This window comes from Theobroma cacao, chromosome 2, assembly GCF_053813885.1.
Source record: "Theobroma cacao isolate CCN51 chromosome 2, ASM5381388v1, whole genome shotgun sequence".
In the NCBI taxonomy this organism is placed as follows: domain Eukaryota; kingdom Viridiplantae; phylum Streptophyta; class Magnoliopsida; order Malvales; family Malvaceae; genus Theobroma; species Theobroma cacao.
In genome coordinates this window covers 13,095,178-13,121,800 of record NC_142640.1, presented here as the reverse complement: position 1 = coordinate 13,121,800, position 26,623 = coordinate 13,095,178, and the positions used below count along the sequence as shown (strand labels likewise).

The 26,623-nt window shown below is 36.9% G+C and overlaps 3 protein-coding genes across 3 annotated transcripts; 1 reads left to right on the top strand and 2 right to left on the bottom strand.

Moving 5' to 3' along the window:
• Window positions 1-859: 859 nt before the first annotated feature.
• SFC (ARF GTPase-activating protein) lies at window positions 860-9,584 on the bottom strand. The gene is made up of 19 exons (XM_018115306.2): window positions 8,840-9,584; window positions 7,652-7,728; window positions 7,111-7,211; window positions 6,748-6,818; window positions 6,297-6,359; window positions 6,008-6,052; window positions 5,800-5,865; window positions 5,634-5,681; window positions 5,449-5,544; window positions 5,317-5,358; window positions 4,786-5,001; window positions 4,536-4,667; window positions 4,197-4,421; window positions 3,933-4,019; window positions 3,513-3,851; window positions 2,990-3,135; window positions 2,780-2,873; window positions 1,707-2,191; window positions 860-1,473 (listed from the first exon to the last, which is right to left on the bottom strand). The coding sequence occupies exons 1-19, from the start codon at window positions 8,882-8,884 to the stop codon at window positions 1,359-1,361; spliced, it is 2,493 nt and encodes an 830-aa protein (XP_017970795.1). The 5' UTR covers window positions 8,885-9,584; the 3' UTR covers window positions 860-1,358.
• Window positions 9,585-20,602: 11,018 nt separating this feature from the next.
• Window positions 20,603-23,224, top strand: LOC18608843 (uncharacterized). Its single transcript, XM_007043737.3, has 2 exons — window positions 20,603-21,059; window positions 21,898-23,224. Exons 1-2 carry the CDS (start codon window positions 20,679-20,681, stop codon window positions 22,795-22,797), a joined length of 1,281 nt encoding a protein of 426 aa, XP_007043799.2. The 5' UTR covers window positions 20,603-20,678; the 3' UTR covers window positions 22,798-23,224.
• A 500-nt stretch (window positions 23,225-23,724) lies between these two features.
• On the bottom strand, window positions 23,725-26,279 carry LOC18608842 (Homeodomain-like superfamily protein). Its single transcript, XM_018115309.2, has 3 exons — window positions 25,395-26,279; window positions 24,885-24,932; window positions 23,725-24,296 (listed from the first exon to the last, which is right to left on the bottom strand). The coding sequence occupies exons 1-3, from the start codon at window positions 26,128-26,130 to the stop codon at window positions 24,001-24,003; spliced, it is 1,080 nt and encodes a 359-aa protein (XP_017970798.1). The 5' UTR covers window positions 26,131-26,279; the 3' UTR covers window positions 23,725-24,000.
• Between the last annotated feature and the right edge of the window lie 344 nt (window positions 26,280-26,623).

The window sequence follows — 26,623 nt, the reverse complement described above, 5'->3', positions numbered from 1 at the left end:
ACTATGTGCTTTTATATGTATGTATGTATGCATGTTTGCTTGGGAAAACTAGTATCATTGATATAATAATAATAATGTTAGGGACGTGTGACAGGACAACACGTGCGTAGGCGTGAGGCTTTTGAGGGCTTTTTCTGCTTGTCACCATGCATCTGCTGCTTATACTTGGTTTTGTTTTTTTACTTACGGGGGCGCCCTTCGCTTGGGGGTTGGGACCCAGCGAATCCAAAAACCAGCAAACTGGGAGATCTCAATTCTCCCCTTCGCCTATACTTGTATACTTTTTTCACCTCGTTCCTTTCATTTGTTTTTTTTTTTTATCTTTCTTTCTTATGAGAGGAACAAGAAGCTAAACTTTGGTTTGATTGCAGGTTTTCCCTGCACAGATGATACTTATTTAACGAACTCGAGTTTAAATCACGTCTCTTTATCTTTATTTTAAGAGATCTCCAGTATAAATTTTGACATGCAAATTAAATTATGTAGCTTCCATCACTTCTAAATTTTAAAATGGGAATATAGCACAATAATTATTACGTAGCTCAGATAAATATATTTACAAAAAAAATTTTCAAAGAAATACTTTACTATTAAAGTTGTCCTCCTCACTTTAATTTAAAGTCTACCTACAGCTGGCATTTTCTCTTTTTCTTAGAAAATAATTTAAAGGGATGTCTTCCTACCCTGCCACACTATTCGTTGTTCGGCTTTGAACACTCAACAACAGGTTAGAGCAAAGCTTGTATATTCTTTCCTTGTCTAACAAATAAACAGAGGCAAAACAAAACGGTTCTTTCTCCCTTCCTCTCTTTCCCTCCCTCACAATATTTTTTCAGGAATAAAAAAAGCGAAGAAAAAGTGCATAAATTTTCTCTTTATGTGCATCCAAACAATTACAGCCACAAGACAGCATTACTAAAACAAATGTACAAACACAGAATTGCCCTAAAATCTAACCCTCAACTCAAACTGATAAATAGAACACATTGCATTAGGCAGCCCCTCGCCTGAAAAGCTTCCAGCTGATCACATAACAGCTTTGGATGCTGAGGCCATTCTTACGACTTCAACCCAGAGGTACTAATTTGCACATATGTCCATGGGGCAGGCAAGTAAGCCTAACCAATCTCCACACTCCTCTAAACCCCAACCCCCCCCCCCCCCCCCCCCCCCCCCCTCTTGCCAAACATTGGTGACGTCCATTTCAATGGACAAGCAGCTCTTCAATTTATAGATATTATAATTACACAAAAAAGGAATACATTTTTCAAATTTCACACACCAGGTCCAATTCATTGGCCCTAAAAATACTTCCCTTTCGTTTTTTCTTTTTTCTTTCTTTTTTTTTTTCATGGAACTTAACCGTTTGCATCTGATAATAAAGCAAGGACCTCACTGTCATCAAAATCAGATTCTACTGCAAGCTCAAGAGAGGTTTTACCTTCACTATTTAAAGCCTGTGGATCTGCTCCCCTGCAGAAACCATGAGAAATCTTTGTCACATTCCATAAAGGGCAGAATCAATGATGTAAGCAGGGGGGAGAAAGAGAGAGAACAATTATGTTAATCTGGTGATCTATATCAAAGGAATTTAAGATACACAGCATGCAAAAAGAACCATATTAAAACAACATCTCTTATGCATGTAAACTGCTATGAAGAAAAATGCAAAAGCAACCATTAAGAACCAAGGATCCCAAAATGACCTGGTAATGAGTAATTTAGCAATTGCAGCTTTGCCTTTGAGAATACATCGATGAAGTGGCATTTGACCTCTTGAATCCGCTGCATTTATATTTGCTCCATATTGTAATAGAAGTTCAAGCATGCCAATGTCTGCAGTTTCACATGCAAGGTGAAGGAGCGTGCAACCATCTAAGTCATCCATGGTCTGACCCTCACTGGTACCCACCAAGCTGAAAGAGCTAGAAGAGGATCTGTCCAAAGAATCCCCTGCTACATAACAGGAGTTGCTGACATTTGCATGCTCTTGCAGTAGCATCACTTTCGCAAGGGTTAATGAAGACCCAGGAGATTGTTCATACACAGCATTCACATCTGCTTCACAATTAACGATGTAACGGTATACAGCCTTCTTGTCATTTGCACGAACACCCTCCCAAATCTGTTGTGCCACTGAATGAGGATGTTGCTTGTCTTTTGACTTGCGAACAAAAAGCTTTTCTGCATACTGATATCAATAGAAAAGAGATCATTCCTTCAACATTTTATACACAGGACAAATAATTATAAATTGTTGAAAAATATGTTATAATTTTAAGCCTCAGAACATTTCAGGCTTTCATAAATCATCACATTAACAGCACTGCACCAATGACATATTTGCTTGGAGTTGATGCACAGAAGATTTACAATTCCACTCTATCCAGAATATCACCTTATGCCCATCTTTAAGACATCAAAGAAATAAGCAAACAAGAAGATGGTACAAGTGGCGATCACAGGAGAGTGCAAATCTTTAAGTTGTTGACAGCTAAACCAAACAATATCTACCAGAACAGCTCACTTGTGAAATTTAAGTTGAAGCAGTCACAAATAATTACTATTTGCTTTGCTTAAGTTCTAGAACTAATCTCTGCCCAACAAACCCCAAAATCTAATGTATATCTGATATAACGCATATGTTCGCCTCATCAGCTATACTTAAAGATATTTCAATCAAAAGGTATTAGACAAAATCATCTTCTATATTAACCCATATACAACTATCTCAAATAGTAAAAATATAGACACTAGAGTACAAGGTAAGATGTTAAACCTTTGCATGAATGAACTTCTCCTTTACAGATATAGAATCAGAATGACAAGGTTTGCCAGTAAGAAGTAGCTGCGGTTTATCAGACTTGTAAAAGCTTCATCAGCAGAATAATGAGCATTAGTTCAACAAGCAAAAGAATCAAGTTTGGTTTTATATTGCTACACATGTATTTTATTTTAATCATAAAAAAAAAAAAAAAACATTCTTTACCCTGTGAGGGTAAGATCAACATGGAAGGCACTTCTTGAATGCAATAGTTCCTCCCAAACTGAGTTAGCAAAGGTATTGCCCAAAGACTGAAACAAACTTATAACAGAAGGCTCCCATACTTTAACATCAAGAGTAAGCGACCTAACCTGAAATAAGAAACCAACAAATTTCAAGAGCTAAGATAAGTAAGGAAGCAACATTACTATCATCACCAAGTGAAAGTTTTACCCAGATAAAAGGATTCATTTCAGAAAAAAAAAAAAAACCAATATAGTCCACAGAAACGACTAATACAAACTGCAACAAGCAAAAGATTAACTATTCCCCTTATTCTCAAATTCCTATAATCCAATCAATAGTTGATAAAACCTTTCAGCCTATTTGATTCTATGTTCATCACTAATTACCATTTATCTTTTAAAAATAAGACAATTTATGACAATCTATGAGATATTTTATTTTGAAAGATGCAAGGTTCTCACAAGGGGATGCAAAAAAAGGCCATATAACTCATTCAATTTACCTTTGATATGTGAACACCAAGATTACGGTGAACACCAGAACATTCAATACAAACAAGAACACCCAGATTCAATGATGCCCAATCTGGTTCAGGGGCACCACAATCTGCACATTTATCATTCCCACATACTCTTCGCAATACATCAATTGGCTTTTCATTTTTCATGCAGGACCTTTGATGTTGGGAACCTCTTGATTGGCGTTCATTATGTGCACTAGCAAGGTTTCTCTCAGAGGTATACTCTTCAACAGCAGTATGATCAAAATCAGAACTTTCAAATGAACTACTCTCACTGGCAGATCGATGATGACCACTTCCCATGGGACTAGCAGGAAGACACTGAAACATAATTGGAGAATAACTGTCAATATATCAATAAGGAAATGAACGAGCAAAACTCATGCTTCATCTTTTAATTACCCTCTCAGGAGCCTGAGAACTAAGCAATGAAGCAATAACCCCAGTTATCTTTTCAATCCAATCCATTTGATCTAGTGCACTCTCTGCCTGCACTGACAAGCACAAACAAACATTATTGAGGATCAATTGCCAAATAACAACCTTCAGTCCTACAAAAGATCAACATTTTTGCACAATTATCCATCAATAGGTTGATCCCAGATATAACATAAATAGATATAAGTTAACCCCTAATCAGAAACACAGCCTACACCTAAGTCATACCTGCAAAGTGTAATTCTTTGTTGGAGAAATTATCCTGAAGCAAAACCTCAAATCTGACTGGTCAGCATCAACCTTAATGGTCGATGTAAGCAGGTTCACGGTGTGATGGGCAACAGATTTTTCATCATGTACACCACCATGATGATGAGAAGAAAGCCACCGACCCAGTAATCCAGATCCAAGTTCAGAGCTATTTCTCTGACCAGAAAGCTGACTGCCAGACCCCTATTAATAGACCAAGAAGAATGATAAAGGTAGGATAGATCATTGATCATGAAATGAGCTTCAAGCACCCTGCTTCTCTAGGTGTTTCCAAAAGGGGAGAATGAAGAATCTTACAGATGGTTTGCTACACTGCTTGCGGTAGTAATACAGCATCCCTCGGCTATCAAGGACAAAAAATCTTCTTTTCCAGTCTCCTCTCAAGTTTGATGAACGTTTTGAGAGATAGCCTTGTCGAATGGTTTGAACCTGGAAAAATATTTTTTTTTGGTTTTAGATGCAGGGGTTACAAAGATGCAGAAGCATCATGAGGTCAAAAAAATTCTCAAAAACAGAGTTCAGAGATAACTTAAAATCTTCTTTAAACCTTTCCCTTTGCAGCAGATTGCATAACTGCCTCTATCATTTTATGTGAACTTCTACCGATTGCTTGTATACCATCTCCATTAGGAGATCCATTAGAACCATTAGAAGACCATCTACTCTCTCTGTCAACCTGCCTTTTATACTCCTGCATTCTTTCATTTAAAGCAGCCTGCTCATAGTTGGACCTTTCCCTTGATTGTCGTGCATAGGTCAAAACCTACAGGACTTGTATTTCAACAGTTTGCATACAATATATGGCATAATGAAATCAGAAATGCAAGGAATCATCAATAATGACAAGATACAACTTTTCTTTTTGCTTTTGCCTGCTTTCAGAAGCCAAACCAAATACAAACCAGGCAACTTATGACGTGCTATAACTAGTCTCTCAAATAACTGATACAGTGGCCAGTATAGAGATATTATTTTTCCTTTTCTTTTGATGAAAACAATCAGATGAAGAAAAGACAGTTAAGCAAGAAATGATGTAAAGATGTTTGTCTGAGTCTAGATGAAACTTATAATAACAAACCTGATTAATATATGGCTCCATTTGATGCAATAATTCATAACCCTACAAGTGACCAAAAGTTGTTATAAGCAATGCATTATGCATGTAATAAAAACATAAGAAAGAAATCAAGAAGTTCTGCCATGTGATCACCTGTTTGAAGTAACGAAGATGTGCATCCATAGTCCCACTGACTGCTTCAAGAAACTCAAACCTTTTTTTTGCTTCAACATTTGAAAGAGCAGTTACCTATACATTATAAACCACAGGTACTATAATTACATATCTGCAACCAAATCTGAAATTATCACAAAATTATCTGCGACCAATTAACTCACTAGATTAAAACGAGCTTGCTCAAATGTTGACCTCGCATTATGAAGTTCCTAGAATAACTCCAACCATGTCAGAATATGTAGGGAATTTTCATCAATATGACAGCTACATATGTAAGAAAGTCAGATGCATGAAACTAGAAATACAGCAAGCCATTTTGCAAGATACCTCTTCCAAAACATTGGCTATATCACTCTTCGTACTTTTCCTCAGTGAAAGAAACTTCTCGCGTGCCTGCAAGTTATTCAAACTGGAGAAATATTACTCTGAATTCGATTTTAGATCCACTCAACACATCTAACATCACATTCAAGCAACATTAATTAGATCAACCCAACAAACTGCAATAAGAAAGTAAATTTAGCTTCTAAAGCACCTGGTCATAAATGAGACTAGCCTTGTCAAAGCGCTTCCGTGCTTCCTGCACTAAGATAAGATCTTTTAGAACCAAACAATTAAACAAATAGATGATCTAGAATAATGCACAGATTTTCAAATCTTGGATGACCTAAATCAGGGAAAAAAATAAACAACCTATATTTCTCTTAACAAGACTGCTTACATAGCAAGAGTTCATAGACTGCTTAAATAATATGCCAGCTTCCAAATCCTCCCAAATTTATGGGGCTGCTAAAATGTCATATGCAAGAAGAAATGGTGGTTACCTTGACCTCAAGTAAATCAATATTGACAAACTGCAGTAATCTGTCATTTAGCTCAGTTTCAACCTGGATAAAAAAAAACAGTTGATAAATTTTAATATTATTGTAAGTCAATATGATTGGAGAATAAACCATACATAGTGCTGAAGTTCAATATAGTTGTAACAATTGCATTCTCGTGATGTTCAAAAACAAAAGATTTAAAAATTCATATGAGGTAACAGTTTTCAGAAGTTTTCCAGATTGCAATGGCAAACAGCCATCAAGAAAAATAACCAACAAAAAAATAATTAGTGCTGAAATTTCTATAAGATTATCAGTCTTTGAGTACGTATTCTTGCAGCAGGAGTCCAAGAGTGCCAAAGAATTGAATTAATCAAAAATCAGTTATCTCAGGACCTCACACCTCAGAAATAAATTTAATATCATGCTCAGAAGATACTCAAAAGTTTACCTGGGATCGAAGAACTTCCTTGTATGTCCCAATTTCTCTCAATGCTATGGTAAACTTGGTCATAACAGGCCCTAAAGAAAGACAAAAAAAAGGTTCAATTACTGTTATGGTGCCGTAAAAATCCTGATCAGGCTGGAATCTAATCTCCATGTGATGTCAGAACTGAAGAACAAAATAAGTAATGAGAAGACTTTTAGACATCTTAGGAAAATAATCCATCATCTATTGCAATAGCTACATCAAAGCACCAAAAAAGAAGCTACTACCACTTAAAGACTGCCCAATCACTTCAAGATGCATATCCATCAACCAACATTCCAGCAATTATAGTAAAGAACTTTGGCTAAAATATTGAATACCTACCTCCAAATGCCACACTAATAGGGTCATTATGCCCTCCACCAAACATTTCAAGGGCACTTGCAAATGCGATGTCCCCATCATATCCCTCCCCAAGTCCTTCACTGCAAGCAGTAAAAAAATATGCAAATGAAATTATGTCAAACTCAGAGCTCCAGAAACAGCAAAGATTGATTAGGTCACCAATAGTGTGCAATAGCACCACCCACCCAAGAAGAAGAAACCAAAGAAAAATAAAATAATTCATACACAAACATCAAAGTATTTTTGTTATAATGCAAGGTCACATTCAGTTTGCAGTCCACATGCTTGGCACACATGTAAGGAAGAATGATGAAAAAGATACAAGACTTCCACAAGCTCACACCATTTATGTTCAAGAGGCGATACTTTGCCCATGTAATGAAAGACATATTGGACTATTTCTTTATTTAATTTAGAAATTCAAGCTTGGCCATGTCGCATTCTCATTGATATCTTCATAAGGCAAAGGGAGATTGTGATTAATAAAAACAATTAGATTCATCTGACGATCTAGACATACGTGTATTTTCGACATCCTTTGTAAAACTTTAAGCTTCTCTCGCGTAATAACTCTGCACTTTCCTCCATGCATTGTATCTGTCTCACCAAATAAAACAAATAAATTATCAATCCAAGTTCCATAAGTAACAAAAGTGATATACTGGCTTGTAAAGCATTTAATTTAGTGTCCATCAGACCATAAGTAGGTAACTAAGTGTAGAACATAAAATTAACTTGACAAGATAAGGAATACTTCACTTTGAAACTTAAAAATTACAAAAGGGGAAAACCACAACCATTAGTCAATTGGCAGCAATGAAACAACATGCATGTCTTAAAATTTGAGAAGCTAGCCAAACTATGAGCTTCAAATAGGCATAAGAACGATTTAAAAGCCATAAGGAAGCTATAGTTGCAATATATCTTCAATATCACCATGCATAATCATAAGGGTCAAAGGTGTCTCAAAGCAAAATTAGACTCCATCCTACTACATAGAACTTAATGTGAATGTAAGATTGGCACTTGACAAAGATATTCATGGGATGAAAAGTTGACGAGAAATGACAAGATTCTTTAGAAATTTTTCCATTCTTCAGATTCAATTTCATTCTTATTTCTTCCTATTCATAAATAGAACTTAATTAACTCAAAACCAAAAGCACAACAGGTCATCTGAGAACCAAACCCCTAAGGTCTCAAGTAATATAATTCATCGCAGACCATGGAGAAATCAAGGATCAGCCTATATCTTATAATCAGTCCATTAAAACCTCATCAATTATCCATACTGATCATGAAGCAAACTACTAAACCTGATATATGCTCAAAACTCTATTCAGATAAACCTTCCTAAATCTATAAACTTTAATTAGACAAAAATTGCAGCCGGTGTAGCTAAATTTTCTAAAGCGGCCAACTGCTGCTGTTTATGCTCCTTTACTTGGCTGAGAAATCGGAAGAACAAAAATTAGGGGTACAGAAAAAGTTCCGGATTCGCTTTTTTTTTTTTTTCTTTAGTTATCTCCAACAACCAAACACAGAGCACTGAAGTTACTAAACGGCAATCAAAATATATAACCTGAGATAATTCAGCTAAATATGAACAGAATTTTGAGAAACAAACAAGTAGTATAAATCTACAATGCCTCCATCTTCCTTCCAGCTCGAACACAAGCAACGAAGTACAGGGAGGCGAGAGAGTAACCTGCTTGCGAAACATGGGAGAGTCATCAAGCTTAGCGAAATGCATTGTGAAGGCCACGATTCTTTCTTCTCCTTATGATAAATCTTAATTACCATTACACCAATGCTTGATCCTAGAATATAATTAACCTACTCTCAAACCAACCCCGAGATCTCCCATTTCACTCCGATTTAACCCAAAACCAGAAAAAAAAAAAAAACACAATCACTTAAGAACTTAATTAACAAAAATAATCCGCTTTCAAAGTAAGAAATTCAACTCTATGAACTCGATTTGTATGAATTTCACGGCATTAAAGATAACAGAAGGATTTTTTTTAAGCTTGTTTAGAGTTTTTTTTTTTTCACTTTCCTTTTACTATTTGCTTTGTAGTTTCAAAGCAGGAGAAAGAAATAACCGAAAGAAGAAAAAACCCTAAAAAGAGAGAAGCAAAAAAAGTGAAGGAAGGGAGAGGGAGGGGGCAAGAAAACATGAGATTTTGATTAGAGGAAGGGTGGTTGTTTTTAAGGGAAGCCTTGGGAATTGAGTGAGAAGAAAAGGAAAAATAAAATCCATTAAACCATTTCATTAACCCTGGAAAAATGTTCAAACCATGTGTGAGGAGTGACACAGACAACAGTCCTGGATAAAAGCGAAAACACAGAGGCATTAGCCTCCCTTTCCGTTTCCCTTTTCGGTTTCGCTTCGTGAAGCCAAATGTTAACAGTGTCGATACAACCTACGTCGTTTTAGTAGATTCGGGCCTATCACAACGGTGCCGTTTGGGTTCCTCTTGAAAACGGCGTTAGGGCGTTGTCTCTCTGACAGGAATTAAAAATAAAAGAAAAAAGAAGGTGACTGCACCTTAACGGAGCGTGCAATGAAATTCTACTGTTAATGGGAGACGATTGGTTTCTCACGCTGCATGAGCGAGTGGTTGTAGAGCATAGAAACCGAGAGATGCTTCTGTCACGCAAACTCAGCACTTGAGGTAGCGGGACCCAAGCTAAAACTTCCCTCCATTTTCTTGCTCCAGTCTCGTACCAAAATGATTAATCAAAATAAAATTTTAACGCGCATACATACGTTCATTTAAAAAAAAAAAAAAGAAAAAGGAAAAAACCCATATGCAAATTCTACAGGATACTTGCTCTCACATAAAACATAATCTATATAATATGAAATAAACGTAAAAAAAAACAAAAGGATGGATGGGAGAGGAAAAAATGCTTTGTAAGTGGGACCTGAAAAATTAATTTGTAATGGACGGGCGAGGCAGAAATTTGAGGCATTAGTCAGGTAGTCAACAGCGCCCCATAAACAAAGTGGCCCAGCAAGCATGATATTTGTTGAGCGGATTCCCAGGAATAGATCCCTCTGCTCTCTCTGAGAAGAAAATAGAAAAACCACGTCTGCACTTGTTAATTTATTTTGGATTAACCATTTTGTTAATTTCATGATTTCCTAAGTTTCCATTTATTCTCCTTTTCCGTTAGATCAATTTCAGCAGATGGCCGGGCACACTTACCATGACCCCATTAGCAAGCCAGCGATGGTACTGGTAGACTAGCTTAGACTTCTTAAGACTGTCCCATCCTTTGACATTTATTAGATTTAATCAATATGCCCAACATCTTTCTAAGAGCTACTATCAACAAACTCTGTCAACTCAGGTGTACCCTAGCAGTAACATATTCAAAATCAATGATTTTATAAATTTACCTTAAGAATCCTACATAGAATTTGTTTACGACTATTTTAATTCTTTACTTTCGATACTCAACATTTTGTGTCAAAGATTGACACTTGAATTGAAATAATTTACTCTTTTTCCTTGTTGAACCATTTTGGTACACGTGATCTACAATAAGACCAATTTATCATGTTTGAGAACCTTGGTCTATTAATCTTCATTATCACACCTGTTTAGGGATAATTTTCATTTATAGGTATAGATGTTGCTCATCCACAATTTTCTTGACTTTTTTGGCACCTATTCCTACTTTATCATCATGAAATTATTTGCCACTCAAGGCTCAAGTGAAAAAGGTGTAGTAGGTTTTGAATAACGATTTTAGGTTCAAATTGTTACACTCTCTCTTTTACCAAGTAACCATAAAATCCCATGTAATTTTGTAATCTTTGTTTAAATTTTTTTTAATCTTTTTTTTTTTGTTTTTGACTTGAAACCAGTCCTTTTCTAAGTTTTACTTTTTTTAGTTTAATTTTAACTCATTCATTGGAAGAAGGAAAAATAAAAAAATTAATTATATTTTTAATATATACATTATAATTAAATTCTCAATTCGGTATTTGAAATTTAAAAATTTATAAATAAATGCTTGAATTTAGTTTTTATCCATAACTTGTGCACAAAATTTATATTGTTAATCAAATGAGTAATATGTATGAAACATTCAATAAAATTGCAATAGGAATATACTAAAATAAAATTGAAATACTTGATTGTGACTTTTAAGCGATTGGTATCAAAATTAGAGTTTAGATACCAAGTATGCAAATAATCAAAAAGAAAAAAAAATTATGGGTACTTGGTACCGACAGCAAATCAATGCTTTTTACGATGGCTGGCAAATTTCTTCGAGAAAAGAAGAAAGGACGGTAAAGGATATGCATTACAATACGATCAAATTTGGGGAGAGAGGGCTTTTGTAGAATAGATGAAAAAGTGATAGCAAAATATAATATATATATATATATATATGTATAGTATAAAAGAATGAAGATGAGAGGAGAAACTTTATGATGACAAACCATTGCCTCTGTGATTTACTTTTTGACCACTTGCAGATCTCTCTTCTCTCACGTTCTTTCAATCAAACAAGTTGGCGTAGAAAAAATCGTTCGGTTGAAATTCGAGTAGCCTCGCCTAAATGTGCTACTACTACTACTACCCTATCGCCATTTTTGAACGAAGCCTGTAGATTACTAGTTTACATGGATGAACATCACAAGACTCGATTTTGAGTTGCTTCATTCTTATTCTTTAAATTGGTTTAAAAAAGACAGGGGCTCAGCTCAAGGTAATAACTAGGAATTCACTTGAAAAACAAAGAGATCTTTTACGAAATCAGCAGCGAAATTCCAATTTTCCAGTTTTTTTTTTTTTACATCTACACAACTTTTACCCAAGGAATTGGGGGCAAGACATGATTACGGATGAATGTCCATGCATGCGCCATCCGTGTCAAAAAAATTTACTGTCGTTATAGGATTTTACTTTTTCACCGGATCACGAGGCGCTTGTGATACTAGTAAGTATATCCCAAACACGTGCACTGGTGTCAAACACTGCCCTGCACCGCAGATTGGAGTCTCCAAAAAGGGCAAAAACGATACAGCAGGAAAAAAAAAAAAGTAAAGGGTGGAGGAAAGAATAATATTTTGGTTTTTAATTAAATAATTATCAAAAGAAAGACGAGAGGACCGACAGACAGACAGAGACACCTCATATGGAAGAAGGAAGTAAAGTAAGACATTGTCTTACTTTTTTCACCTGTAATCAAGAACTTGGCTTTAAACTAATGTGGACACTCCCGCTTAATCAGGGAAAACTCACTGGGACACCCTTTTTTGGCAGCCAGGAAGATCCATCAACCCAATTCCCTCTTCTCTTCCTTCCAAGCTCAAAATTTTGTTTTGAATTAGGTTAGGCATAGCAAATTCATAGAACACGGGGCAAAATTTCACGCTGTGTTACGACTTACGAGTTGCAAGTAGATCATGCTTTTGAATGAAGGATTCATAATCATTTATTATTATTTTTTTACTGATTAATGGTTTTTGATATGTCTAATTTATTCAAAGACAGAATCATTGATTGAGATCCAACAGGTGCTTATATGTCTTTACTCTTTATACACCAAGTAGGAGAATGGGGCCAATGCCCAATGGGCTTATAATTCCACAAATGGACCTTGCGGCTGGCCTTTAGGTCTCGTGCCTGCAGCCGGATTAAACTAATCTATAACTTATACAATTTGAAGACCCAAAACTGGCTTAATATTTAGTCACGTTTTTGTTCTCAAAAGCTATCATGTGGAAAGTTATGTCTTTTGTAACATATTTAAAAAAAAACCTCAATAGAGCTTCGAGAATTAACCACATGGAGGGCAGAAAGAGTGAAAGAGAAAAGATATTGAAGCAAAGAGAGAGAAAGAAAGGGCTACAAGGGGATCAGAGTTTATTGTTGAAGCAAATAGAGGGATTGCAAAGAGGCCCGTGTGTTGCACACGGGTCATACTCTAGTAAATCTAAACCCAATTGAATTACAATGAATTTCATCTCATATCATCTATGAGGTTCAGGTTCCTGTCTTTGTATTTGTTGTACATAAATTTGTAATAAAGAACAAAAAACCAAAAGAAAAAAAATCGAAAATCATGTGTGAAAGAGATTTTTCTAGTATATATATGTTAAAATGGGCCTGGCCTATTGAGTCGATCCATTTTTATCAAATATGGGGTGGGTTGGGTTTAAAAATTTAGGTCCATATTTGAATAGGGCCTAAATAGGCCAGCTCACCAAATCAGTGGGTTGAGGTGGGTTAGTCCTGTGAGTCAAAATAATAAATAATTTTAATTAATTTAATAATTTTATATATTTAATTATATAAGATTAATAATTTAATTATCAATAATATTATTTATATTTATATACTTTAATGTGTTTAATCTTTACTTATCAAATTAATAATTTTAATTTATAAATTAAATCATAAAATAATTTTATTATAAAATTATACAAATGATTTTTTTGAAAAAAATAAAAAATGAGCTGACCCAACCTAGCCCATAGGCTAATAAGGGGTGGGTTGAGTTAAGGTTTTGATGGCCCATATAAAAAATGGGTTGGCCCGATCCGATCCATTTTTTCTTAGCCCACAAGAACTTGGGCTGGGCTAGGTCGGGCTAGCCCATATTGATAGCTCTATCCTAGTATAAGGTGGTAATTTAAGTAGCCCTTAACCTCATAGGAACATGGTTTATTTTCATTATGTGATTGTTGTTTTACTGCATTTTAGTGTGCAAGGTGATTATAGAATGCATTTCAAGTCAAGTTTCAAAAATATTATTTTATGAACAATTGTATTTGTTACGCCATTTGGATATTTTGTTTAGTCGGGTCAAGTTATTTGCTTACATAGAAATTAGGGTTATATTTGATCTAACAATAATAATATCAACAAATCAAACTAACAGAACTCGCATCAAAATCAAAAGGTATATCGAATGCCATACATGCACCCATTGAGTCATGAAAAAGAAAAATATTTTATTAATATGAAATTAATTACAAAAAAGACTAAGACACACCATCATTGGGCCATAAGAGCAGCCTTAAATGATTCACTACAAACATACGTTTACTAGTGAGGCAGTCCAATAATTTGTCGACTGCTCACCCCTTATAAAAAGTTTACGAGATTTTACAAGTGTTTTACTAGTAGCCATTACAATGCTTGAAATGAGGATATTCCTTTCCTAAAGGGTCTTTCCCCCTTAATACTTAACATGTATTTGTGGAGGTGTCATCACGAGCCATTACATTGTTTGAAAGAGGAACATTTCCCTTACAAGTATAAAAGACTCAATCTCATGGACAACTCTACCCTATCATAGTCTGGTACAAGGTTGGCTCATGACATCATCCCTCACTCAATCTGTTAACGTCCTCGTTGACTGGTTGGCTTGAAACTCTTTAATCTTTTGCTAGAAGGCGCTGAGGTTTGCTTCCTTCTCCTAGGTGATCTCATCTGACCCCAAACCTTCCCATTTCACTAAGTACTCTTGTGTCAATTGTCGGTTGATGGTCGTCATCCTCTTTGTCGAAATCTCCTCCATTCGGCGTTATGATGGTGGCTTGGTGCTAATGGTGACTTTTGTGGCTCGACTCTTGCTTGCATCTGTTGGATCTGCATGGAATGGTTTCATATTGCTGACGTGAAACACGGGGTGTACCTTCATCCACTTGGGTGAATCAATCTTGTAAGAAGTCCTCCCTACCTTGGCTACCACTGGTATTAGACCTTTATACTTCCGTACTAGTCTTCGATCTCTCTTCTTTAGGAATCGAAGTTGTTCGGGTACCAACTTTACCAACACCAAGTCTCCTTCCTTAAATTGTTGCTCCCTACGACCTTTATCAACTCACTCCTTCATCTGGTTGGAGGTTTTCTCTAAATAAGCTTTGGCAATTTCAGTGTTTTGTTTCCACTCCTTAGCAAAGTTAAACGCCTGTGGGCTCTTCCCGGTATACGATTCCACTGAGGTATGAGGAAGTCTAGGTTATTGTCCAGTGACGACCTCGAAAGGGGTTCTATTGGTGGTTGAGCTCTTTTGTGAGTTGAAACATAGTTGAGCCACATCTATTAGGTTAGGTCAATTCTTATAGTTCGCCTATATAAAGTGTTGCAGGTATTCTTCTAATAACCCATTGAAGTGTTTTGTCTGACCATCTATTTGTGAGTGATAACTAGAAGATACATTGAGTTCTGACCCCTAATAGCTTGAATAACTTTTTTCAAAAAAAATCGGTAAACCTTGGATCTCTGTCGCTGATATTGCTCTTCAAAACACCCTAATATTTTACCACATGTTTAAAAATCGTGCGAGCTGTTTCTTTTGTAGAGCTAAACTTCTGTACTAGAATGAACGTCGCATACTTGGAAAATCGGTCCACCACTACCAAGATAGCTATCATATCTCCCACTTTAAAAAGTCCTACAATAAAGCCTAAAGAAATACTTTCCCAAGGTTTGGTCGGTATTGGTAAAGGTTTGAGCATTCTCATCAATCTTTGTTTGTCTATTTTGTCTTGCTGGCAAATGAAGCATGTCTTCGTATAATCCATCACATCCTGTTGCATATGAGACCAACAGTAACCTTGTTTCAGTAGTGCAACAGTCCGCTGCCAACCTGTATGTCCTACCCAAGGAGTCTCGTGACATTCCAACATTAGTTTTTTCTTAAGCTCTTCTGCTCTTGGAACAAATATGCGAGGTCCTTTCGTTAGTAAGAGTCAATTTTCCATCCAAAAGTATTTCAATTTTTCACTCTCCATCAATTTCCTAATGGCCATTGATTAGGGTCTTAATGCAAATTTTCTTCAATCAGATTATGGATATCTGTGGTCACTCTATTGGTTGTCATTGGCGCGATTACCCTTAGACTTACAAATTCAGCCTTCCTACTAAAGGTGTTTGCTACACGGTTCTCTTTTCCCGTTTTATGCTTAAAGGATAAATCAAACTTGGCTAGGAACTCTTGCCATATCGCTTGCTTAGCTATAAGTTTTGGTTATGTGAAGAAGTGGCTTACGATTGTATTGTCGGTCTTAACCACGAATTGTGATCCTAACAAGTAGTGTCACTAGGCTCGTAAATAATGAATAACTACAAGTAGTTATTTCTCCTATGCCATGTATCTCCTCTTAGGTTCATTCAACTTTCAACTTTCAACTTTCGAACGTAACCGGGTGTCTTTCTTGTAGTAACACTTCTCCAAGGGCAAAGTCTGATGCATCCGTTTGTATCTTGAAAGGCTTTCCAATATCAATGAGTGATAACATAAAATCAGTCATCATCATGTCCTTCAAACCTTCAAAAGCTTATTTGCACTGCGGCATCTAACTCTACTTTTGTCCCTTTTTTAACAATTCTGTCAGTGTTACTATTCTTTTTGAATATCCTTTTCATAAATCTTTGATAATAATTGGCTAACCCTAAGAAAGAACGAAGCTTAGTTGTATTTTTATGGGTGGCCCATTTTTTGATAGCTTTTACCTTTTGCATGTCCATTCAGAGATGCCCTTGTTCAATTATGTGGCCAAGAAACTGAATTCGAGTTTGCGCGAATACACATTTCTCTCTTTTTACATATAATTGGTCATCGCATAGCTTTTGGAAGACTTGTTGCTAGTGCCGTTGATGCTTCTCTAACGTTGAACTGTACACCACAATATCATCTAAGTAGATCTTCACGAACTTGTCCAGATAATAATGAAACACCTGGTTCATCAGTGTGCAAAAGGTAGTAGGAGCATTGGTTAGTTCAAAAGGCATAACGAGAAATTCAAATGCGCCATATCGTGTTATGTAGGTGGTTTTCGGCTCATCTTCCTTGGTCACTCTTACTTGATGGTAAACCGATGTCAAATCTAGCTTGGAGAAGTACTTTGCACCACTTAACTGATCAAAGAGATCTACTATAAGAGGGATATGATATTTATTCTTAACTGTGACTTTATTCAAAGCTCGATAATCCATGCATAATTGTAAACTCTCATCTTGCTTTTTCTGAAAAAGTATTAAGGCTCTAAAAGGTGCTTTTGATGGTCAAATGAATCTGGCTTGAATCAACATGTCTAATTTTTTTCTTAGTTCTGCTAACTTTGAGGGAGCCATCTTGTATGATCTTTTTGCAAGCGGCTTGACTCTTAAAAGTAATTCTATCTTGTGATCGACAGCTCGTCAAGGCGGTAAGACTTTTGGTAGTTGTTCTGGTATCATATCTTGAACTTCTTCCAAAACCAATTTCACTTCTTTGGGTATTGGGTTTCTGTTATATTCACCTTTGTTGATGGGCATGGCCACATATGAGGGCTTACCTTTCTTGATCCCCTTCTTAAACTGTATAGTTGATATCATCTTCTTCCCGCTCTTAGGTAGGATTGTAGTTGGTACCACACATGGTTGTTCTCTAAAAAACATTAAACAACTTGCAGCAGGAAAAATGATGGCTTATGCTTTCGTTTTAAAATCCAAGCCTAAGACAAAATCAAAATCATCTATAGTGGCTACAGTGAAGTTTATCTTTCTTTCTCAAGAGCCAATCTTAATCTTTACATCTTTAGCATTTCCCATTATAGCTAAAGTTGGCGAGCTAACTACTTTCATCTATCCAAAATTCTTCTCAACTTTAAGACCGCACCTCTCTGCCTCTCCCAAGGTGATGAAAGTGTTTAAGGCTCCCGTGTCGAGCATGACTTTGGTACTTTCTCATTTAACAACACCTTTGCATATATTAGACCTCGTTGGGACTCTTTCTTTATCTTTTCTAGTTGTGCTTGCAAAGAGCTAAGGAATCGAATAGAACCCATTCATGCTGATTTTCTTTGGCTTCTTCGACTATGGTGTGGGGTGGAAGTGTCTCAATATTGGCAATACATATCGCATTGAGAGTTGCTCGATGAGGACAATTAGCTACTCGATGAGGACAATTAGCTACTCGATGAGGTTCCTTGCATATAAAACAAGATATTAGTGGTCGTGGCTTAAAGTTCCATGGCTTGCTTGTTCTCAGTTGGGGTGAATCTCTAGTAGGTGGTCTTCTATCACCTTCCTCACTTGAGGGTCTGCTTACTCTCGAAAATTTTACCCCACTGTTTAAGCTAGAGCAATTGGTCTTGGATGGAGAGTCTTTTCTTTTATTGGAGTTTTCACTATAATCAGTAAGGCGCTCAGCAGTCGCCATTGCCAAAGTCACATCTTGTACCCTTTGTCGATGTAACTCCGTCCTCGCCTATAGCTTTAGACCCTCAAGAAAGTAAAATAGTATATATTTTTCAGTCATATCCTTGATATCTAGCATTAACGTAGAGAAATTCCTCACGAACTCCCTCATTGATCCCATTTGTGACAACTCTCATAACTTTCGTTGCGCCAGATACTTAACATTCTCAAGTAAAAACTGGTCTTTCAATTCTTGCTTTAGGTCCACCCAAGTGTTGATACAATACTCACCATCGATGAATTTGGAACACCACCACAACTTTACGTCTCCAACAAGATACACTGAAGCCATCGCCACTTTGTCCTCCTCCAACTTCGTGCGCACAGCTCGAAAATATTGTTCCATATCAAAAAGAAAGTTCTCCAACTTCTTAGCATCTCGTACCTTTTCGTATCGCTTGGGTTCTGGTACTTTGGCCTTTTTCCCTCAATCGCTTAGGCTCTCGCTAGCATTACCTGCAATAATAACCAAAAGATTTACCTAAGCTTTCAATTCTCCAATCTCACCTTGGAGAGTGCTCAATGTATTCCTAATCTCATCACTCAGGGTATTAATAATCTCGGATAGTTCTCGCTGGACTGTCTCAATTTTATCTATTCATTTGTACAGAACCATCTAAGCTTTTACTACGACCTTTAGCTTATCAATCCTCTGATAGTCCTCTAGTGTACTCCGCGTGGTTACCATTTTTACACTTTAGATCAGCACGTCTCGCCCATGCTCTTATACCAATTGTCACGAACTATGCTCTTTCACTTAAATATGCGATAGTCCGTGCGACACTTGAGTGGACGCTTCTACGCAAGTCAACCAAAACTCGGTTATATCTTATCCAACAATAATAATATCAACAAATCAGACTAAGAGAACTCACATCAAAATCAAAAAACATACCGAATGCCATATATGCAACCACTGAGTCATAAAAAGGAAAAATGTTTTATTAGTATGAAATTAATTACAAAGGGACCAAGGCAAGCCATTGTCGGGCCATAGGACAGCCTTAGATGATTCGCTACAAATATATCTTTACTAGTGAGTCAGCCCAACAATCCGTCGACTGCTCACCTCCTATAAAGAGTTTACGAGATTTTACTAGTATTCTACCAGTAGTCATTACAACGCTTGATATGAGGACATTCCTTTCCTAAAAGGTCCTTTCTCCTAAAGACTTAACAAGTATTTGTGGAGGTGTCACCACGAGCCATTACATTGTTTGAAAGTGAGACATTTCTCTTACAGGTATAAAAGACTTAATGTCATAGACAACTTTACCGTATCATAATTTGGTACAAAGTTAGCTCATAACACTTAGCCTCATAAGAACATGGTTTATCTTCATTATATGATTGTTGTTATGCTGCATTTTAGTGTACAAGGTGATTATAGAACGCATTTCAAGTCAAGTTTCAAAAACATTATTTTATGAACAATTGTATTTGTCAAGCCATTTGGATATTTTGTTTAGTCGGGTCAAGTTATTTTCTTATATAGAAATTAACTCTCTCACCTTTCATTCATTTCAAACCTCACAAATGATTCAAGTTACATTAAATCATCAAATACTATTACTATTTATTTGAACAAGTAAAAAAAATAAGGGAATGAATCACTTTTTTTCACATGTAATAAAAAATAGGTAAAACAAGAAAAGTAAAAATTATAATAATGCTTCAATAAGATTCTCAACAAAGAAGACAAGCATCCTAATTTATTCTTTAAGATAAATTACAAGTAGTGTGCCAAAAGGTGGGTTTTTTATCTTGACCTGTAGGTTGGATTTGATTTGAGATGAATTTCTATATAAATTTTTAGATCAGAATCTCACTCAACCCATTTGTATTAATTTATTTATGAATAATATAGTTTTATTTAATTTTAATCTTAAAAATATATTTAAAAAATTAAAATAAAAATAATATTTTTATTTATTTTAATCATAAAATTAATAATTAAATAAACCAACAGGCCAAATTCGGATTTTACATTTAAAAAATAAGAGAGCGGATAAATCTGACCTAAACCTCACCGGATTTGTGAACACTCACAAAGGAGAATTGGGATTTGGGAGAATAAATCTAATCACTCCACTTTAGGAATTCAGCGGTGAACTAATATTCAATCTCCCACCCCATCGGGATTGGGTTGGTTCAGTCAAATAAAAAACGGCTCAGTCTCTCTGGGCCGGCCCAAAATTTAAATTTACCACAACGCCCCAGACAAAATAATAAAAAAATCACTCCGCAGAGGCGGTGCTTTGCCTCCTTTTTAAAACACCAAAAAACCGAAAAGCCCCCACCGGAAATCCTCCATAGCCAACAGCTCCCATGGACGATAGTTTCAACACCCGAGTGGACAAAATCTTCGGATCGCTCCAATCATCTCAATCTTCACCTCTTCAACAGCAGCGGCCCCCTCTCTGGTCTGTCACCGACGACGAGGTCGAGAGGAGAGAATGGAGGCGAGATTCCGCCGCCGATCGAGAGGAGGTGTTGTGTTCGTCGTCGTTTCGTGAGTTCTTGCAGGAGGAAAGGAGGTATAGGAGCGGGAGGTTATCGCGTAAAGAACTGGAGGATGATCTCGATAACGATGATGATGACGAGGATGATGGAGATTCGAGTCAGTCGCGTAGTAGAAGAATCGACGGTGGTGGAGATGAATGGGAGATCAGATCTTTTATAGGAATGGATTCCACTCTCGACAATGAGGTATGTTATAATTTCGTTTTTTTTTTAAATATTGTATTTGTTTCTTCTTATTTCTTTAATTTACGGAGGGCTCTATGGTGATTTCGTTTCAGATATTTTGATTATAGGGTAAGTTGAATTTTCAAGCTGATACTTTGATGAGTGGTCTAAGAAGCTTCTTGGCCCGGCATTGAGGCATCGTCAAAGTTTAATACTCTTTTTCATAGTTGGGACATTAGGTTGACATTAGATGTACCGTGAAATCAATATATACTTGTTGAATTCTTGACAGATTGAGAAACTTCTACTTAATAATGTTCACACAAGTTGTAAGCATTGTGAATGAATCGGGTGAATTTCGGTAAAGAACCCTTATATTGGGATGAATGCAAACCTTCAGCCTTGGCCCTCTGCCGTATTATATTGAAGGAGGCCATTAGGTGCATCCGGAAAATGTACTAATTTAAGGCACTAAAGTAGTTTATGAGGATGGTTCGAACTTCTTAGTGTGAGTACTTCTACTTCGTGTCTAATCAGCTAGTAATACAGCCTGATTGAAGCTGACTTCAGTGATTTTATCATGTATTAATTTGTTTGATTGCTTCATGTTGTGGTTGGGTAAATGTGCTCCCTGAATATCAATTAACTGTACATGTTAAGTTCAAAGGTATTAAATGACTCTGGTACTAGGTCCACCACTTAAGCTTGGTAACTAGGAGAGAGACTGTGTTCCTCGTTATTTGTCAATGAGGCTATTGCATGTTTTGTTTACTGAGTGTCCATGTTTATTTCCCCACCTCTTCCTTTTCCTTTTAATCTATTTACAGTAGAGCTGATGTTTGTTTACTATTTGATATAGGAAGAGGAAGATGAATATGACAAAGTGGCCTCAGGTAGAGAAAATGCTGGTGAACGCCTTTATATGAGTGACATTGCTGACCATGGGTCTTACTTGAATTCTCAGAATGTGCTTCATAGTGCATTAAATCGTACCAGTAAAAAGGCGGTCCCTGCTAATCGCATGGCGGCAAGAATCAGACTGAAAGAAGATGATGAAGAAGCTTGGAAGCTCAATAATCATAATGGGTGTAATGCTGAAATTAGAGAATTAAATGTTGAGGTATCCAATAATGGTTGCCAATTGAGGTCTATATTGAAAAGGAAAGACAACTGTGTAGGTTTCAAGCCACAAAAGCGTGTCAGGTTTGACCCTGCTTGTAAAAATGATTTGGAAGACTCATCTATAAAGTTTGATGATGATCCTACTGGCACCTTCCCAATGAGTTCCCAAGATTCAGCTTGTGGATCTTTACCAGCTGAAAATGCTTGTGCAGTTCGAGATTATATAAATTTTTCTAGGTATAAACGTTACAGTTTTGATTCATCAAGTGAAGTTGATGAAGAATCCAATGCTCAAGCTTGTATGGACTTCCTTAAGCTTGTTCGAAAGACAAAACCTAAGCTGGATGATGTACCCTGTGATGTTCCAAAGTCAGTGACTTTTATCGCAAAGAGAAAATCAGGCAATGTTCAACCAGGAAGCTGTAGGGGTGAGGTTAAGCAGGAAGATGAAAGTAAGAAGTCATTGCACCTAACAAGGCTCCCTGTGGGCATTGCAGCAGGTGCAACCCAGCATTATAAAGCTGGTGCAACAGAAGATGATGAATCAGAAACAAGTGCAGCTGATACTGCTGCTGTTGTTCAAAAATGCATTCGCAGCTATCGAGTAAAATCACGGTCAGATGAATCTGATGTATAATGTTGAGCAGCTCCTAACTGTTCCAAGAATTTGCTTCTGAAATGTCTTAAGGTGCTTTTGACTGTTTCTCCCGAGTTGTGTTCTCACAACCACAGCTCTTTTACAGAATGATGGAAAGTTAGTGTAGAAGCATTCCAAATGTTAAATGAATATCTTCTCTTCATTCTTGAGACTCTTTATATTTCGCATCGCCACTCAACAAGGCTCCATGTGGGCATCGCAGCAGGTGCAACCCAGCAATATGAAGTTGGTGCAACAAAAGATGATGAACCAGAAACAAGTTCAGAGCAGATAGTACTGCTGTTGTCCAAAAATGTGGTCACATTTATCGATTAAAATTACAGTCTGATGACTCCAGTGTATGATGTGGAACTGCTCTTAACTGTTGAAGAGTTTGCTTAAGGTGCTTACGACCGTTTCTCCCTGAGTTGTGTGTTCTTTTATAATACAGGATTGCACAATGATGGTAACCTAATGTATAAGCATTCCAAATGTTAAATGATAATCTTCTTTTGAATATATATATATATATATATATATATATATATATATTGATAATTTTCTTCATTCTTGAATCTCAAGAATCTCTTTATTTGGCATTTGCTTGGGCCCACGAGGCATACTTGCAGATTTATGTAACAGGATCAAGTTTGGCGCTGATCGCATATGTGATAAGGAACTGTGTCCTGAGTCCTGCGCCAGAGTTAAAGAAATCTTGGTGGGCCATTAATCCCATACCAAGCTGCGGGCTGCCGCGTTGTGATAATTAATACATAACTTAGCCGAAGTCTTGCATGCAACACTTGTACAGGTAATAGATAAAAACAAAGGACAATGCCTCGAAAGGTCAAAATGTTGAAATGAGAAGGCAGAGAAAGTAATATGACTAGTTCATGTTGCTCTGTAAATAAATAATAGCCTGTACAATAATAGTAGAAGGGAAAAAATTCATATAATCTCACTGGGAGAAAGAGATGTATAACAGAAAAGAAGTAGAAAATGCTGTATGGGCCTCAAAATTCTCAACTTATTTATGGGTGTATGGTAGAAAGTAAATAAGAATATTTAGGGTAAAAATAAAATGAAAAATGCATATAAGAAAGTATCTTCCTGATCAAGATTTGATTCATAAATTCTTCAAACTTGAGCTACCATCTATCGTGCAGTACTTGTCTATGTACAACGTATTCTGACTGCCCCCAGCTATAACTTATCAGCTATTCTCCCTAAAGCGTCTGCAAGCTTGTTAAGAACAGCAACTAAGTTATCAGCATGGTCTTTCCGTTGCTCCCTATCCTGTTGGAAGTTGGTGTTTTGAGCTTCCAGTTGAGCCACCAGCATTTTACCATTCCTTTCCAAGACGTCGATCAGGTGACATTGCATACTGCTCATTTCCTCATCTCCATCCATTCCCATCCTTTTCCTCTTCCTCGCTTCTTGAGAGACAGAACCTATCTCGGGATTCAAGCTTGAATTTGGAGGTTTCTCATTTGTTGTACCTGAGGGCAAAATTATTAATATGAAAAGGATACGTTTTGCCATTCACTACTTGCACTGCATTTTTAAGCCCCTTCTGGTTTAGAGACAATAAAAATGACATATAAATCACTTCTCGTGCAATATTTTTTAATGGCCCTAGTCAATTTTTGTCTAAACTGGTTTAAATCTTTTACCATAAGTGTTGAATTGAAGGTGTTGTTTCCACTTGGTCTCTTCTAAAACAAAAGAGGCATATTTCACTAACACATGGTTGAATCTCGAACATGGCAATTATACACAACGCAATTGAGACATGACAAGATATATTCAGAAAAGCTCTAAAACTTGAAGTAACTCTTATTAAGTGATTAGTCAAGGAATCATCAAAGTGACTGGTCATTTTTTAGTTTTCTTCCTTCATTGACTACAACAATCAGCTAATTGGACAAAACTTTCCCACATTCTGACTTAGAATATGTTAGAACCAACATTATGATACCAGAGTTTAGCAATTCCTGATATTGAAAACGTCTTAGTACTAACAACAGAGACAAAACCTGAAAACAGCACATTAATTGAGAAAAAGGTAGAAGAGTTGATTGTATTACCTTGACTCTGATTCCCTTGAAGAGCTGGCTGTGGCTGGTACTGCTTCTCTGTGAGCATTACAGTAAGAAAACAAAACCCATATCAGCATTAAGTCGACCAATCATACCCTTTCCCTCGATTTCGGTGGAAGATCCAGAGGAAAAGGAAAATGTCCAAACAAATACAAAAAAGAAAGCAGCGACGGCCTTATGATAAAAGAATAAATATTCCTACAAAAAAGAAAAAGGCTAAAAAATAAGTTGCCAACATTGCCCAAACACACACCTCCACCGAAAAACAAACTTCCTTTTTCTTTATCAACCAATTAGAGTCCCAATCAAATTATCATGGTATTAAAACAAAATCACAAACAGAATTAAAGGCTTTGATTCAATGTTAATTACTAATTAGCAATTCATTGTAAATAACCATATATATATATATATATATATATATATATATATATATATATATATATATGTAATACGAATTGAAAAGTTTCACGACTCTTTTCACTATTCCCAGATTACCTGAAATAGGCATAGGAGCTGGAACCGCCTTTCCAGCAGCAGCCGCCACCGCCGGCTCCACCTTTTCCGGGCTCCCAGCAGCATCATCCTGCTCAAAGTCCGAAAAAAGACCATCCTCTGCTGCCGCGCTCCTTCCACTATCAAAAACAGCCTCGGCATCCTCCGCCACGTCCTGCGCCACGGGAGTTGGAGCTAAAGCCAGAGCCAAACCGGGAGCCGTGGCCGAACCCGGGACTCCGGTGGTGCCGCCGTCGAGAATATCATAAACTTCCTTATCGAAGAACCCCGGCAACTTCCTCTCCCTCCTTAAATCGTTCCTCATAACCCAAAATGAGTCAGTTTCTTCCCTTATGTTATTTTCCCATTCCTTGATCTTCTTAAAATCACCCGCCAAATTGCTCCACCTTTTCCGACACTGCACCGGTCCCCGGTTCACGCCGTGCCTCTTACAGTAAGAAGAAACCGAGGCCCACTTGGGCTCCACTTGTCCCGAACCGAAAGCCAGGCCCGCGGCCCGTCCACGGCGGACTCGGTTCTCGGCGACTCTTTTCCCTTGTATGAGTACGAGAATTTCCTGCCTCGTCCATCGAGGAAGCCTGGGAGCTTTACTGACGTCATCACCGCCATCAACAGACGCTGGACGGGATTCGACGCCGTTAGTGGCGGCGTTGACGGCGTCTGTTTGGCCGTCAACTGGGTCTGGAGTGGCAGCCAAGCTTAACTGCTCCAAGGCCATAAAAATCGAAGGATTTGATAATTTTTTTTCCTATTTTTTTTTAATTCGAAAATGCACGTGACAGTGAGAGTTAACTGGTGGTTGTGAAGTAACGGAGTTTGTTTGAGAAAAGTCCGTTACGCCGTTTAAAGGAGAGAGTCGTCTCATAAATTTTAAGAGACCTAGAGAGAGAGAGAGAGAGAGAGGAAGGGGAGGAAAGGAGAGAAAAAGGAGAGGGAGAGGGGGGGTGGAGGGGGTGTTAGAGAGGGCTGAGTTTGTTTCTTTTTTTACTAACTATTCAGCTATTGACCCTTCAACCCAAATGAAGGTTTAATTGGGAATAATTGATTAGAGGTAATGAGTCTAATTGTGTTTAATAATAAATAAAGAAATATATATATATATATGCTAAATAGAATGGAGGAGAGATTTGATTGGGAAAATCTTCTTTCTTAGCTAAGGGTTAGTAATGTTGTTGTTTTGGACAGGCAAATCTTTAAAGGCCACCCTCATA

Coding starts and splice junctions, on each gene's coding strand:
- SFC (XM_018115306.2), bottom strand. CDS start 8,884: ATGCATTTCGCTAAGCTTGATGACTCTCCCATGTTTCGCAAGCAG. Junction 3,852..3,932: donor GTTCTCAGGCTCCTGAGAGG/GTAATTAAAAGA, acceptor ATTATGTTTCAG/TGTCTTCCTGCTAGTCCCAT. Junction 1,474..1,706: donor GCTAAATTACTCATTACCAG/GTCATTTTGGGA, acceptor TGGTTTCTGCAG/GGGAGCAGATCCACAGGCTT.
- LOC18608843 (XM_007043737.3), top strand. CDS start 20,679: ATGGACGATAGTTTCAACACCCGAGTGGACAAAATCTTCGGATCGCTC. Junction 21,060..21,897: donor ATTCCACTCTCGACAATGAG/GTATGTTATAAT, acceptor TATTTGATATAG/GAAGAGGAAGATGAATATGA.
- LOC18608842 (XM_018115309.2), bottom strand. CDS start 26,130: ATGGCCTTGGAGCAGTTAAGCTTGGCTGCCACTCCAGACCCAGTTGAC. Junction 24,933..25,394: donor AGCTCCTATGCCTATTTCAG/GTAATCTGGGAA, acceptor TAATGCTCACAG/AGAAGCAGTACCAGCCACAG. Junction 24,297..24,884: donor TCAAGGGAATCAGAGTCAAG/GTAATACAATCA, acceptor TTTTGCCCTCAG/GTACAACAAATGAGAAACCT.